At 41.3% G+C, this 17,121-nt stretch overlaps 1 protein-coding gene across 1 annotated transcript; it reads right to left on the reverse strand.

Annotated features, from left to right (window-relative positions):
* Positions 1-12,764: 12,764 nt before the first annotated feature.
* Positions 12,765-16,960, reverse strand: LOC124045072 (lysosomal amino acid transporter 1 homolog). The gene is made up of 8 exons (XM_046364301.1): positions 16,799-16,960; positions 16,269-16,475; positions 16,048-16,177; positions 15,748-15,835; positions 14,720-14,865; positions 14,544-14,636; positions 14,248-14,433; positions 12,765-13,933 (listed from the first exon to the last, which is right to left on the reverse strand). The coding sequence occupies exons 2-8, from the start codon at positions 16,472-16,474 to the stop codon at positions 13,844-13,846; spliced, it is 939 nt and encodes a 312-aa protein (XP_046220257.1). The 5' UTR covers position 16,475; positions 16,799-16,960; the 3' UTR covers positions 12,765-13,843.
* Positions 16,961-17,121: the final 161 nt, after the last annotated feature.

Raw genomic sequence — 17,121 nt, forward strand, 5'->3', positions numbered from 1 at the left:
TGTTGACTGCAGTTCAGCCTCTGGCATTCTACACTTGCCAAACACGCACTCGTACACAATCACAATCACACACACACCCACACACACACGCACACACGCACACACGCACACACGCACACACGCACACACGCACACACACACACACACACACACACACACACACACACACACACACACACACACACACACACACACACACACACACACACACACACACACACACACACACACACACACACACACACACACACACACACACACACACACACACACACACACACAAACTTTCTCTCTCAATCAAGAGACAGTCACTCACTCATGCACATTACCTTGCTTAGGACCCAATATCAGAAACATTGTATGAGGTGGATAAGGATATTAGATACCATGGATGTCTTTCAAGAAGACAAGGGGCACTCAAAGTAGATTTTGCACAGGTATCTATGCAATATGTTATTATAATGGTCCTTTGTAGCTCAGTTGGTAGAGCATGGCACTTGTAACGTAACGGCAGGGTAGTGGGTTTGATTCACGGGACCATTCATATGTAAAATTTCGCTTTGAGGTCTGAGGTTATTATTAAACTGTGTAATGTATGCAATTATTTATAGAAAGGAGTAATGCCTGAAAAAATATATACGCAACTACCACTATGCACTTCTACAAAGGTCACAGTAGGCAAACATTACAATTTAGCTCAAGTGAAAGCATCACTTTCCTGAGAAAATGCACACCTTGCTTTGGCCTACTCCATAAGGTGAAATCTTAAACAGTAGTTGATACACCCCTCAATGAATTGCATTATGTTAAACCAGAGAGCATAGAGGGATATATAGGAAGTATGCGGAGCAGAGGGGAATGTGTGTGTGATGGTGTGGGCTCTGGCCCTGCAGTGAGAGAGAGCAGGCTCATTAAGACATTCCCAGTATTGTGTGTTTATAAACAGCCTCTTGTTCATCCTAGTGATGGATGATGGCCCACTATCACTGGCTCTTCCTGCTGCCCTCTGTCAGAAGCCCTGGGACTGCCTAGGAACACAACCTCTTTGCCACTGTTTCACAACCGACTACAACTACATGCACGCACACAGTCCTACTCCCTCACTGTCGCTGCATGAGATCAGCCCCCCCACACAGTTCATCTCCTTTTAGAACCCATCGTGATAGTTTTGTTCTGACCTTTCCTCCCTCGCTGGGTGGGCCCACAATGTCACTTATATGTGTGTACGTGTGTGAGGGAGAACGTGTATGTGTGCGTGTGTGAGAGGAGGGTTTCTCAGGGTCAGAATTCCATAACTAGTTTTTTTCAATAACAGGACAGTAATAACAATAACTGCACTAATAAAGAGAAACAACATGGCTGTGTCTTCCAGGAACATTAGAGTCAGTGACAGGTCTACCAGGGTACCCCAGGGTCTACCAGAGTGTGGAGTGGAAAGGTCAGAGGTCAGCTTGACCTCCACATGACATGATAAATTAAGGTTGAGTGTACACGGGGTAAAGTCAAGGTTACAGTTGGGTAAAATGGTGAAATACATGTTACTATTGAAATACAAGATAGTATTTAAAGGGTGCTGCATTGCATCTATTTCTAGATGTTTGATTATGAATGTCTTAAAAATATACTTTATTTTAGTTTTTACAATCAACAGTAAAATCTACAACGTACATTTTTTTGGTTGTCATAAAAGGACAAGTAACAATCCACACACACACACTCACACACACACACGCATACACACATGCATACACACGCATACACACACACACACACACACACACACACACACACACACACACACAGTGGGGCAAAAAAGTATTTAGTCAGCCACCAATTGTGCAAGTTCTCCCACTTAAAAAGATGAGAGAGGCCTGTAATTTTCATCATAGGTACACTTCAACTATGACAGACAAAATGAAAAAACAAATCCAGAAAATCACATTGTAGGATTTTTAATGAATTTATTTAGATTATCAGTGGTCTTGTATTTCTTCCATTTCCTAATAATTGCTCCCACAGTTGATTTCTTCAAACCAAGCTGCTTATCTATTGCAGATTCAGTCTTCCCAGCCTGGTGCAGGTCTACAATTTTGTTTCTGGTGTCCTTTGACAGCTCTTTGGTCTTGGCCATAATGGAGTTTGGAGTGTGACTGTTTGAGGTTGTGGACAGGTGTCTTTTATACTGATAACAAGTTCAAAGAGGTGCCATTAATACAGGTAATGAGTCGAGGACAGAGGAGCCTCTTAAAGAAGAAGTTACAGGTCTGTGAGAGCCAGAAATCTTGCTTGTTTGTAGGTGACCAAATACTTATTTTCCACCATAAATTGCAAATAAATTCATTAAAAATCCTACAATGTGATTTTCTGGATTTTTTTCTTCTCATTTTGTCTGTCATAGTTGAAGTGTACCTATGAGGAAAATTACAGGCCTCTCTCATCTTTTTAAGTGGGAGAACTTGCACAATTGGTGGCTGACTAAATACTTTTTTGTCCCACTGTATATATATATACACACACACACACACTTAGGTCATTAGAAATGTCCTTGTTTTTGAAAGAAAAGCACATTTATTGTCCATTAAAAAAAACGTCAAATTGATCCGAAATACAGTGTAGACATCGTTAATGTTATAAATGACTATTGTAGCTGGAAATATCTCATTTTTTATGGAATATCTACATAAGTGTACAGAGGCCCATTATCAGCAACCATCACTCCTGTGTTCCAATGGCACGTTGTGTTATCTAATCCAAGTTTATAATGTTAAAAGTCTAATTGATCATTAGAAAACCCTTTTGCAATTTTGCTGCACAGCTGACTACTGTTGTTCTGGTTAAAGCAGCAATACAACTGGCCTTCTTTGGACTAGTTGAGTATCTGGAGCATCAGCATTTGTGAGTTCCATTACAGGCTCAAATGGCCAGAAACAAATAACTTTCTTCTGAAACTCGTCAGTCTATTCTTGTTCTGAGAAATGAAGCCTATTCCATGCGAGAAATTGCAAGAAAATGATGATCTCATACAAAGCTGGGTACTACTCCCTTCACAGAACAACACAAACTGGCCCTAACCAGAATAGAAAGGGGAGTGGGAGGCCCCGGTGCACAACTGAGCAAGAGGGCAAGAACATTAGAATGTCTAGTTTGAGAAACAGACGCCTCACAAGTCCTCCACTGACAGCTTCATTAAATATTACCAGCAAAACACCAGTCACAACGTCAATAGTGAAGAGGCAACTCCGGAATGCTGGCCTTCTACTGAGGAGTATTTCTGTCTGTAATAGAGCCCTTTTGTGGGGAAAAAAACTCATTCTGATTAGCTGGGCCAGGCTCCCAAGTGGATGTCATTGGAAATCTATAGATTAGGGCCTAATTAATTTATTTCAGTTGACTGATATCCTTCTATGAATTGTATCTCAGTAAAACCGTTTAAATTGTTATATGTTGCGTTTATATTTTTGTTCAGTGTATATACAGTACCAGTCAAAAGTTTGGACACACCTACTCATTCAAGGGTTTCTTTGTTTTTACTATTTTCTACATTGTAAAAAAAATTGTGAAGACATCAAAACTATGAAATAACACATATGGAATCATATACTAACCAAAAAAGTGTTAAACAAACAAAATAGATTTTATATTTTAGACTCTTCAATTTAGCCACCTGTTGGGGGTTACCCTGGGGGTCTGGTGTGGGGCTCCACCAATGCCATGATTATTGTATGTATGTGATAACCTTTGTATGCTTGCAATGCGCAATGATGAAAAAAATACTGGGTCATGGAGATGTACTGATTTAGTTCTCAGGCACCTGCTGATAGTCACACAGCCTCAAGGCTGAGATAGTAGAGTGAGAAACCACAGTCTAGACATGTTTTTCTCATCTTCGATAATCTAAAAACAAGGCTCCCTAAATTTTATCAGCATATCGAATGCGTGACCCGGGCTGGCAAAATTCTGGATCATTGCTACTCTAACTTCCGAGATGCATACAAAGCCCTCCCTTGCCCTCCTTTCAGCAAATCTGACCATGACTCCATTTTGTTGCTCCTAGCCTATAGACAGAAACTAAAACAGGAAACGCCCGTGCTCAGGTCTGTTCAACTCAGGTCCGACCAATCTGATTCCACGCTTCATGATTGCTTCGATCACGTGGACTGGGATATGTTCCGAATAGCCTCAGACAACAACATTGATGTATACGCTGATTCAGTGAGCAAGTTTATTAGCAACTGCATCTGTGATATTGTGCCCATGGTTACTATTAAAATCCTCTCCAACCAGGAACCGTGATTTGATGGCAGCATTCATGCAAAACTGAAAGCGCAAACCACTGCTTTTAATCATGGCAAGGCAACCAGAAACATGACCGAATACAAACAGTGTAGCTATTCCCTCCGCAAGGTAATCAAACAAGCTAAGCGTCACTATAGAGACAAAGTAGAGTCTCAATTCAACGGCTCAGATACAAGATACGAGTATGTGGCAGGGTCTACAGTCAATCGCGGACTACAAAAAGAAAACCAGCCCCGTCGCAGACACCGATGTCTTGTTCACAAACAAACTAAACAACTTCTTTGCTCGCTTTGAGGACAATACAGTGCCACTGACACGGCCTGCTACCAAAACCTGCGGACACTCCATCATCGCAGCCAAAGCGAGTAAAACTTTTAAATGTGTTAACCCTCGCAAGGCTGCAGGCCCAGACGGCATCCCTAGCTGTGTCCTCAGAACATGCGCAGACTAGATGGCTGGTGTGTTTACGGACATATTTAATCAATCCCTATCCCAGTCTGCTGTTCCCACATGCTTCAAGAGGGCTACCATTGTTCCTGTTCCCGAGAAAGCTAAGGTAACTTAGATAAACGACTATCACCCCGTACCACTCACTTCTATCATCATAAAGTGCTTTGAGAGACTAGTGAAGGATCATCATTTTAAAGATGCACAATCGAGAGCATCCTGTCGGTTACTGCAACTGCTCCGCACACAACCATAAGGCTTTCCAGAGGGTAGTGAGGTCTGCACAACGCATCACCGGTTGCAAAGTACCAGCCCCCCAGGACACCTACACCACCCGATGTCACAAGAAGGCCAAAAAGATCATCAAGGACAACAACCACCCGAGCCACTGCCTGTTCACTCCACTATCATCCAGAAGGTGAGGTCATTACATGTGCATCAAAGCTGAGGCCGAGAGACTGAAAAAGCTTCTATCTTAAGGCCATCTGTTGTAACTCCCCATCCCGTGTCCGGGATCGTTGTCATCATCTGACACTAATTAGCATAACGCAACGGACATAAATATTACTAGAAAATATTCCTATTCATGAAATAACAAGTGAAATATATTGAAACACAGCTTAGCCTTTTGTTAATCACCCTGTAATCTCAGATTTAGAAAATATGCTTTACAGCCAAAGCAAGACAAGCATTTGTGTACGTTTATCGATAGCCTAGCATAGCATTATGTCCAGCTAGCAGTAGGCAACTTGGTCACGAAAATCAGAAAAGCAATCTAATTAAATCGTTTACCTTTGATGAGCTTCGGATGTTTTCACTCACAAGACTCCCAGTTAGATAGCAAATGTTCCTTTTTTCCCAAAATATTATTTTTGTAGGCGAAATAGCTCCGTTTGTTCTTCACGTTTGGTTGAGAAATCGATCGGCATCACGAAATTAGCTCCATAATATCGAGAGAAACATGACAAACGTTGTTTATAATCAATCCTCAAGGTGTTTTTCAAATATCTATTGGATAATATATCAACTGCGATAGTTGGCTTTTCAGTAGGACCGAGAGGAAAAATGGCTACCTCTGTATTTTACACAAGAATCACTCTGAGAGCCATCAGGTGACCACTTATGCAATATAGTCGCTTACGCTCATTCTTTAACATTAATGCGTGAAACTACGTCAAAATGCTGTAGACACCTTGGGGAATACGAAGAAAAAGGAATCTGGTTAATAGCCCGTTCACTGCACAATAGGGATGCATCAGAACGCAGAGCTTTCAAAACATGAGTCACTTCCGGATTGGATTTTCTCAGGCTTTTGCCTGCAATATCAGTTCTGTTATACTCACAGACAATATTTTTACAGTTTTGGAAACTTTAGAGTGTGTTCTATCCTAAGCTGTCAATTATATGCATATTCTAGCATCTTGTCCTGACAAAATAGCCTGTTTACTCTGGGAACGTTATTTTTCCAAAAATGAAAATACTGCCCCCAAGTTACAAGAAGTTTTAAACAGCCATCATCAACATTGAGTGGCTGCTGCCAACATACTGACACAAATCTCTAACCACTTTATTAATAAAAAATAGGATGTAATACATTTTTCACTAGTCACATTAAACGATGACACTTTATATAATGTTTACATACCCTACATTACTCATCTTATGTGTACTATACCATCTACTGCATCTTGCCTATGCCGTTCGGCCATCGCTCATGCATATATTTATATGTACATATTCTTATTCATTCCTTTACACTTGCGTGTTTAAGGTAGTTGTTGTGAAATTGTTAGATTACTTGTTAGACATCAGTGCACGATCAGAACGAGAAACACAAGCATTTCGCTACACTAGCATCTGCTAACAATGTGTATGTGACCAATACAATTTGATTTGATTTGATTACTGTAGTGCATCTCCTCCTCATGAATTGCACCAGATTTGTCAGTTCTTGCTGTGAGATGTTACCCCACTCTTCCACCAAGACACAGGCAAGTTCCCGGACATTTCTGGGGGGAATGACCCTAGCCGTCATCTTCCGATCCAACAGGTCCCAGACGTGCCCAATGGGATTGAGATCCGGGCTGTTCGCTGGCCATGGCAGAACACTGACATTCCTGTCTTGGAGGAAATCACACACAGTATGGCTGGTGGCATTGTCATGCTGGAGGGCCATGTCAGCATGAGCCTGCAGGAAGGATACCACATGAGGGAGGATGTCTTCCCTGTAACGCACATCGTTGAAACTTTTTGCCAGTCCTGTCTGGTCCAGCGACGGTGGGGTTGTGCCCATAGGCGACGTTGTTGCCGGTGATGTCTGGTGAGGACCTCCCTTACAACAGGCCTACAAGCCCTCAGTCCAGCCTCTCTCAGCCTATTGTGGACAGTCTGAGCACTAATGGAGTGATTTTGCATTCCTGGTTCAACTTGGGCAGTTGTTGTTGCCATCCTGTAACTGTCCCGCAGGTGTGAAGTTCGGATGTACCGATCCTATGCAGGTGTTGTTACATGTGGTCTGCCACTGCGAGGACGATCATCTGTAGCGCTGTCTTAGGCGTCTCACAGTACGGACATTGCAATTTATTGCCCTGGCCACATCTACAGTCCTCATGCCTCCTTGCAGCATGCCTAAGGCACATTCACGCAGATGAGCAGGGACCCTGGGCATCTTTCTTTTGGTGTTTATCAGAGTCAGTAGAAAGGCCTCTTTAGTGTCAAATCAAATTGTGCCGGCTGAGAAAAAGTTGTGCGTGGCAGTGCAGAGGAACGTCAGCGGGTGAATTTAGATGGAGCCCTTGGAAAGATGATACCCAAAATTATTATTCTCGGATATAAATACTATGTTGTATCAACAAAAAACAGATTGCAACTTGATAACATGCGGGAAGAAAATTACAGACAGGCGCAACACCTTCCAAATTTGTTCGACATTTGTAGCTGCACAAAGAACAGTAAGTCGTGGATAATATAGCCGACACCTATATAATTCATACCTTTGCTAGTGTAGCATGTTGGCTAACATAACATTAAATCAATGAGTCTCCACACAGTCAGTCAGTGCGGGAACGTGATCATTGCACCCAAGATTGAGCTACAACTGGTTAGGCAGTTGGTAGCCTAAACCCTGCATGATGTCAATGGCTTTAGGAACAGCAGTAACATATGTTAGCCTACTGTAACCATGAATATGCATGGAAATATAAAGTTTATTTGGAAAGAAAGAAATATATTTTTCAAAGCATTCATGATTTGCATAAAGGTAATATACTAACTATTACTCTTGTTAAAAATATGAAATGGCATTACATTTGGTGAAGAGCATGTTGTGACTTGTTTAGGACTCAAAACTCTGTCACACCCTGACCATAGAGATAGGTTTTTAGAAATGCTTGCAAATGTATAAAAGATTTCAAACAGAAATATCTTATTTACATAAGTATTCAGACCCTTTGCTTTGAGACTCTAAATTAATCTCAGGTGCATCCTGTTTTCATTGATCATCCTTGAGATGTTTCTACAACTTGATTGGAGTCCACCTGTGATAAATTCAATAGATTGGACATGATTTTGAAAGGCACACAACTGTCGATATAACATCCCACAGTTGACAGTGGATGTCAGAGCAAAAACCAAGCCATGAGGTCGAAGGAATTGTTGGTAGAGCTCCGAGACAGGATTGTGTCGAGGCACAGATCTGGGGAAGGGTACCAAAACATTTCTGCATCATTGAAGGTCGCCAAGAACACAGTGTGTCCTCCATCATTCTTAAATGGAAGAAGTTTGTGTGGAATGCTAAACCAAACACTTGACGGATCTAAAAGAAAAAGTCAACAAAAGGACGATACCACAACTTCAGGTAAGATACTGTATTTATTGTTAGCCCACTTTTACGAATCTGACTCACTTTGAAATGTTAGTTTTCTTGGGTAATAATACAGTGGGCCTACATTTATTTGTGACAGAAATGTAAAACAAACTATCATACATAATTACTAATATAATTTTCTATATTGTCTTGGCTTTAAGGACCTTAAAGACGACAAAATCAACTTAAAGACGACAAAATGTTGTTACTCGTAGGGAGTGTTTCAAGACTGGAGGCGGACACCCACTAAGACCAGAGACAGATGAGCTGGGGGACTTTTTCGCCCTGGATCATTGATAGCCAGCAACCCCTGGAACTCCTGATGATGACAATCTGGACAGTTCAGGTGGAAGACCATTCCAATCCTCATTTCGTTGGACACATTCATTTAACATGTGCCATCCCTGTAATGTTGTCAGTCATCTCTTGCACTCCCATAATACAAATTATTTAATGCACTCAACTCTTGAAGAAATAATGTCTGTAATGCATTAATGTAATCATTTTCTAGAGGCAGATCACTATAGCTTGGAGGGAATAAGCGCAACCTAATGTATTTAAAAGAAGGGCATGATACACTATACATAGAAAGTATGTGATGTTGGTAAAGTAACGGTATTGCTTTAAAACGCCGAGGTGCATTATGGGTAACGTAGTAAGGTAACTTTTGATGCAATTGTGTGTGTGTGACGGGGATGTAGCCGAACTGTGAGCCAGGCTCTTTTTCTCCGTTAGCCCACTATTTTATTTTGTCATTCGGACTACCTCAAATTATGTACAAATTTTAAAAGTGAACTTCTTCTGTGGAATTCTAGACTAACTCTTCATTAGCAGCGGATAAGATCCCCAAATGTGGGAATTACCCCAGAACATCCGTAAATTGGTCAGAGCTAGCAAGTAAACGCTCCCTGAGCCGTCCCGAATACGGTCTGGAGGCGAGGCAGGAAAGATAACACGGTGTTCCCTCTAAACTGCGCTCGGGTGCGCATTTGCCCGATACGGCCACGCAGCTCATCCGGGACTACTGCTCAGAATAAACTGAATATCAGCCATAAAGAGAAGCACGATATTGAATTTCACTCAACTTTCCAGAGCAGTGGTCACCAACCGGTCGATCTCCAAGTCATTCCTATTCAATCGCCAAACATTAATGTAAAAATGTGTTCCTATTTTTTTTATTCGTCTTGGGCTGTTGACGGTAGGTGCACCCAATTCAGCTGTCTTGTGCGCTAGGTAGGGGGAACGGTTGCCATTTTAACCATTGCACGTGTCTGAACCTCTGCATTCCCGGCGAGCCTTGAGAGCAAATCAAGTGCACTATATGGTTACCCACCGCTAGCCAATCGGATGGCCCAGATTACGGTGTCTGCAGTAACCTAGTAGGCATAAAAGAAAGCTACAGCAAAGTTGATACTGTGAGATTTCAAAACGTTTAAAACGATGACAAGAGAGAGGCCGTCAACGAATACAGCAAAGAGCGTCTGTTTTTTTCAGTGAGTTCGTGTTTTAGTTCTTACTCAGCATTATTACACACTTTTATAAACCACTTCCTATTTCCACTCAGCGCTACAAAAAGCACTGCGTTAGTAAAGAATGAATAGGAAAGTGACTATATAGATTTGCGTTGTAGTTATTATTAGCAGTATGAGGCACAAATTATGGGGTGTGACTCATCATCCAGTTGGTGTCCCTTTTTGGTCAGTGTCAGTGGAGGAAAGGGAGAGCGGAGGGATGTTGCAAGGCGGACCCTCAGTCTGCTGCTCTCCCTCTGCGGAGACTGACCATCAGATGCAGGCACCATCAGCCCAGTAAAATACATTTAAATGTATGCTTCCTCAGCTGTGCATCACAAGTGGATCGATTACCAGTGTGATCATATTGCCTACCTCAAATTTTGAAATATATTTTGTGAAATGGCCCCAACAACAGTGCATTGGCAGGGCAATTCAAGCAAAGCCAATATGCGGTGATAATGTATTGAGCCTATAGCTTACTACATAAACCTCATTGCTACATACAGTACCATTTTAATTAGTTAATGTTGCATAGGCTTACATTTCTGTTTACATTTTTACTCAAAGTGATCTTGACTCAGAAAAAGTTGGTGACCCCTGTTCTAGAGTTTTCCCTGTTAACACTATCAATGTTTCCCTTTACAGTGCAATTGTTATTGATTCAACGCAATATTAGCCACTTTCAATGCAACTTACAGAAACCAGATTTTGTTATAGGCAGAATGCATCGGAGTAGGATTATATTGTATTGACACGCACGACTCAGCCAATAAGAGATGCATATATGGATCTGTGCCATTTACTTTGAACTGGACTGTGTTTACAGCATAAGCGGTCTTGACTAGATGCGCTGGTTTTGAGATCAAAACAAGGGCTGCATGTCAAGTGTGTACATTTTGTTCATATCCTTTGGTAGTTAGTGAATTATTAGTCAAGTTATACAGTGCATTCGGAAAGTAATAAGACCGCTTGACTTTTGCCACATTTTGTTACAGCCTTATTCTAAAATGTATTTAATTGTTCCCTCATCAACACACAATACCCCATATTGACAAAGCAAAAACATGTTTTTAGACATTTTTGCAAATGCAACTAAAAAAACTGAAAAATTACATTTACATAAGTATTCAGACCTTTTACTGGGTATGACGCTACAAGCTTGGCACACCTATATTTCAGGAGTTTCCCCTATTCTTCTCTACAGATCCTCTCAAGCTATGTCAGATTGGATGGGGAGCGTTGCTGCACAGCTATTTTCAGGTCTCTCCAGAGATGTTTGATCAGGTTCAGCCACTCCTGCGTTGTCTTGGCTGTGTGCTTAGGGTCGTTGTCCTGTTGGAAGGTGAACCTTTGCCCCAGTCTGAGGTCCTGAGCAGGTTTGCATCAAGGATCTCTCTGTACTTAGCTTTGTTAATCTTTCCTCTCGATCCTGACTAGACTCCAAGTCTCTGCTGCTGAAAAACATCCTCACAGCATGATGCTGCCACCACCATGCTTCAACATAGAGATGGTATTGGCCAGGTGATGAGCGGTGCCTGGAATTCCTCCAGATGTGACTCTTGGTATTCAGACCAAATAGTTCAATCTTGGTTTCATCAGAACAGATAATCTTGTTTCTCATGGTCTAAGAGTTCTTTAGGTGCCTTTTGGATAACTCCAAGTGGACTGTCATGTGCCTTTTACCGAGGAGTGGCTTCCGTCTAGCCACTACCATAAAGACCTGATTGTTGGAGTGTTGCAGAGATGGTTGTCCTTCTGGAAAGTTCTTCCATCTCCACAGAGGAACTCTGGAGCCCTGTCAAAATGACCCTCGGGTTCTTGGTCACCTCCCTGACCAAGGCCAATCTGCCCCGATTGTTCAGTTTGGCCAGCTCCAAGAAGAGTCTTGGTGGTTCCAAACATCTTCCATTTAAGAATGGAGGCCACACTGTTCTTAGGGACCTTCAATATTGCAGAAATGTGAGACAGGTGTGAGTCTTTCCAAATCATGTCCAATCAATAGAATTTACCACAGGTGGACTCCAATCAAATTGTAGAAACATCAAGGATGATCAATGGAAACAGGCTGCAACCGAGATCAATTAAGTCTCATAGCAAAGGGTTTGAATACTTAAATAAGGTGTTATTTGTAATACATTTTCTTAAAATATATTTTTTTAAACTTGTTTTTGCTTTGTCTTTATCAAATTTTATTTATATAGCCCTTCCTACATCAGCTGATATCTCAAAGTGCTGTACAGAAACCCAGCCTAAAACCCCAAACAGCAAGCAATGCAGGTGTAGAAGCACGGTGGCTAGGAAAAACACCCTAGAAAGGCCAAAACCTAGAGGAACCAGGCTCATAAATGACCAGCATGGTCGAATAATAACAAGGCAGAACAGTTATATGGGGGGGGGGTACTGTGTGTAGCTTGAGTCACAAAAATTTTTTTTTTTTTTAGAATAAGTAACATGTGGAAAATTGAAGGGGTCTGAATACTTTCCAAATGCACTGTATATGAAATTCTCATGTTTTATGAATTGGATTATATAATCTTTAAATCCAGTCAAAAACAGTATAGGATATGGAAGGCAGCAAATGACACTTTCTCAGCATATCTAGCAAACTATCAATCAGAGTTCCATAAGCATTTTCAGTTTCATTTATAAACTTGATTTATTATGCAACCCATTGAGCGTGTGCATGAGAAATAAACAAACATTTATGAAAATTAAATAAAACACATCCCAGCAAATCATTTCTTCTAAAATGTAGTAGTATATTGGGAATGAGACACTATCAATGTGATAAAATCTTAAAATCACCCAAATCCTTGCTATGCATATCAGTCAATGGTGATGCATCACCATGTATTTAGGGAACAGATCAAGAAAAGGAAAAAAGAAAAAACAGGACCATTCCATCACCAAAAATCTTTAGTGAGCATCATGATATGCTTACACTGAACAAACAGGTCAAGTCTCCAGATCTGAAACCATACCAAAAAAAAAGTAAAAAGTAATAATATATTTTTTAAAGGGTACATGGAAAATGTAATCCAGTCTCCTTTTCACCTCATTTAGCACACGGTAGGTAATCTTACCAAAAGGCACATCTCAATAGGTAGTCTAAGTAACTCATTACTTATCCCATGTACAAATACTTCTGCAATCACTTTAAAAAAATAAATAATCACTGGAATACACCTAAGGCAATTGATGTAAATGATCAAATATAATTAAAAAGTACAGTACTTCAGACATGAACACTTTAGTTACAATAAATCCACATTAACATATTAAGACACTAAGATTTCCATGTCTTTGTGTACTCAGAAGACAGGTGAAGTGATCTGCAAAAAATATTTCTAGTTAAATCATCACTTCTGAAATACAACAAGACTTTTCCAATAAAACCAGAAGAAGGTTCCATGCAGTGACAAGTAGCATCATGATTGTCAGAACAGGTTTGAAGCAAACTACAAGTGTTTATTGAGTAATGGTGTCACTAAAAGATTAAGAGCCATTAAGAACAGTAAACTACAGCTGCACCCCCCAATGAACAATGTGGAGTCTCTCGAAACATTAAAAATAACAGATCGTATAAATAACAAATACAACTATAAAATCTAAAAGAAAGGGATATCCTGTGTTTGCCAAAAATGTTAAGGAATGTGAATTGAGAGTCCATTTGGTGGGGATAAGTGTCTGTACTGCTAGATCCAGCACCCAGGGAGTAGTTTCATTTGTCCAGCAGAGCAGCTCTCTCACCGTGCTGCGATTCCAAATCTAGAGGGGCATTATTGCGGTATATCAAGAACTGTATGGAGATCTGATGCTGCGAGTCAAGGGGATTCAAGAAGTTCATGAAATTAAATAAAAATTATATTCTTAAAAAAGGCACTGGAAAGGAAATGCATCCCAGACTACAGGCTTAGATATAGGATAATGTACAGGTAAATACTTACAGCATACCAATCACAAACTGAACCAATTGCCTTTAGCTAAGTTCATTACGGTCATTGTAATACAAGGACCGAGCCAAAAGCACAAGCTAAGTGTTAAGTCAAAGCAGACTAAAAGTTACAAGTACACATGTGATTGAAGAGACCAGAGGCCCAGCAGGCATTGTAATGAGAAGGATACCAGCAGGTCTAGAGAGAGGGTGCCCAGGCTGCCGACGAGCCAGGGCAGGTGGTGGATGATGTAGCTTCCCTCTCCCTGGCCCTGCTCAGGGTTCTTCAGCAGCACACTCAGGCCGTACATGGTGTTACCCAGGATGACCAGGGCAAACAGAAAGTAGGACACGCCCTCTGTCGACTTTCTTGTATACTACAGAGAGATAGAAAGAAAATATCCATGCAGCACCTTTACAGGTAGGAAGCCTACCCAGTACTCATTCACTCAACAACCCTTCACAAACTCCCCTTCTTCCAACTCACATTAATGTGCATCTGTGGAAGTCTGGAGCAGAGGTAGAGTACTGAGGATATGGAGCCAATGATATACCCAATGATCTCCTTGGTGCGGAAAGCCTGGACACAAAAAAAAGTTTGCATGTCACGCATCAACACAAATTACATTAGCATCAACTGATTGCTTAAAGACCACTTTTTACCTTAATACCGTCCACAGTGGTTGACAGCAAGGCCCGCCCTTTAAACCCAGAGAGGACCACATCCTGTTGGGACGCAGGTAAGGCCACGAGGCCGGCAAAGAAGCCCAGGACATAGACCACACCCACCACATTTAAGACCAACCTGTCTGGGTTGAAAAAAAAGGGGTTTAGTCTTCATTTTTGGAAGACGCTGCCTCAGCAAACTCCTGCAACAATGAGTCGCTGCGTCATCAGCTGCCACAAAAATAAGGAAACAAAAACAGAATGTTGTGGTGATGCAGTATTGCTGACATCAGTATTGGGTCATTTTTTTTACATTGGACAATGAATGGAAAAAATGCAACACTAATGTAGAACAATTTGGATCTGTTAAGTGTACAAAAAAAAAAAGCAAAGTTGGGGATTTTTACCATCACAAGGTCTAGTATCGAGCAGTGTTTCTCAACACCAGCCTAATCCTAGGGAGCCTCTATGTAGATGAGAATAGTCCAATCTGAAGCTATTCCCATGCTAAAATACACACCTGTTAGGTTCACTGAACCGTTAAATAACTAAGCCTATATTCAATTTAAACAACCGTGCAATGTTTTTTGGCATAATGAGACATTTTTACAAAGGTGTCTTGGAAAGACCATTTGCTGATTCGGCAGAACTTGGACAAGCCATACCCTGTCATTTTTGTGTGTGTGTGTGTGTGTTTGTGTGTGTTAAACTGCAGTGTTTCCCAACTCCAGTTCTCAAGTACCCCCAACAGTACACATTTGTTGTAGCCCAGGACAAGCACACCTGATTCCACTTGTCAACTAATCATCAAGTCTTCAATGAGTTGAATCAGGTGAGTTTGTCCGGGGCTACAACAATATGTACTGTTTGGAGTACTCAAGGACTGGATTTTGGAAAGACTTATACACACACACACACACACACACACACACAAAGGCCCCTCGATTAATAGTCAATGGGTGGAATGTACAATGACCTTGATTTAGTACTGACAAATGTCACAGCAGATCATTTGACAAACTCACTGTTATTCATCCTGTTCTTAGCCACATAGTAAAAGTACATTCCCAGCATCAATAAATCAGCCAGGACATAATACACTGCTGTGTATGTCTGTATGAGAGAAGGGGGAGAGAGAGACATGTCAGTGGAGTGGACAAGGGGAATACTTATGCCAAACATTAAAACGTCATTATCTTTACATCAGTATCTTGATGAGCTGACAATTTCAGTTTATCCTTATTCTCATTTTAGACTGACACAAAAACAGTTCATTTTTAAACCATTTCAGCAATATTGACTGACCCAAGACAGCCATCACTTACCTGTAGCGGCAGTTGGTCAGCTAAGAATGAGCCTACAAGATTACAGGAGTCACCCCCCAGCCAAAGCAGCAGAAACCAAATGGACAAGGCACTGTCCATATTCCCACTCTTACAAGAGTTGTAGTACTGCCTGCATTCATGAACATAACAATAGGAAGAGTAACAGTGCTGTCCTTAAGTCAGAAATGGGCTGAAATAATGTAAACCCAATCAAGACTTACGGCAGAGAAGAGACCATGAAGCACATTATTGACAGCAGACCCAGGATTACACTGGCCATGTCCCTGGGGTCCTGGGCACATTCCCGCAGCCCTTCCCAAACCCATATTGACCCATTTGGGCACACAGCGCTGAAGTTTCCATCAGTGTTCCATCCAATGGACACCAGCGTGAGGACACCATCAGCCGACCCCAAATACAGATTCATTCTATGCACAGAGGAAAGGGTTAAACGCACAAGTTACACAAAATAGCTAAATAAGCAATAAATTACAGGTAGGTATGTGCTTATTATTTCTGTAGGTAAAACGTGTTTATACCTCAGTCTCAAATGTTACTATCTGCTATGGAATTCAGAGTCGAGTGACCTCGGTTTGAACCAAGAATGGACTGACTGTTTCCAGCTGGGCAATAAAACAAGTTGCTAGCTTACGTTTCCTTGCTTGTTAGCCGGCTGCCTCCTCAAGGTTGTGGCTGATTCAAACGCCTAAATAAGGTAACGCCAGTCGAACATTCAAAAGACTGATCTTACCTGATTCTCGGACAGTTATTGTAGTGTGTCCAGGCATCAACGTCTGTTTGCCGACTGGCTTGCAAAAATAAAGAAAACAGGCATAGAAGTAAAAACAATTGTGTTCGGAGTGACCTAGCTAGTTATGATTGGAAGATGATCTCTAACGTCAGGGAAAAGGCGGAGCTAGACGGCAGATTGAGGGAGTTATATTAACCTGAGCCGCCGTGCACCGTGAACGAGCAAAAGCGGTCAGGGAGGAGCGCCTTTCTCAAATCGAACCGTAATATGCGCTGCTCGAACTTGTTAACGAGGCAGTATAGTGCATAATTTAGAAACACATA

Source organism: Oncorhynchus gorbuscha, linkage group LG10 (genome assembly GCF_021184085.1).
Source record: "Oncorhynchus gorbuscha isolate QuinsamMale2020 ecotype Even-year linkage group LG10, OgorEven_v1.0, whole genome shotgun sequence".
NCBI classification, from domain to species: Eukaryota; Metazoa; Chordata; class Actinopteri; order Salmoniformes; family Salmonidae; genus Oncorhynchus; species Oncorhynchus gorbuscha.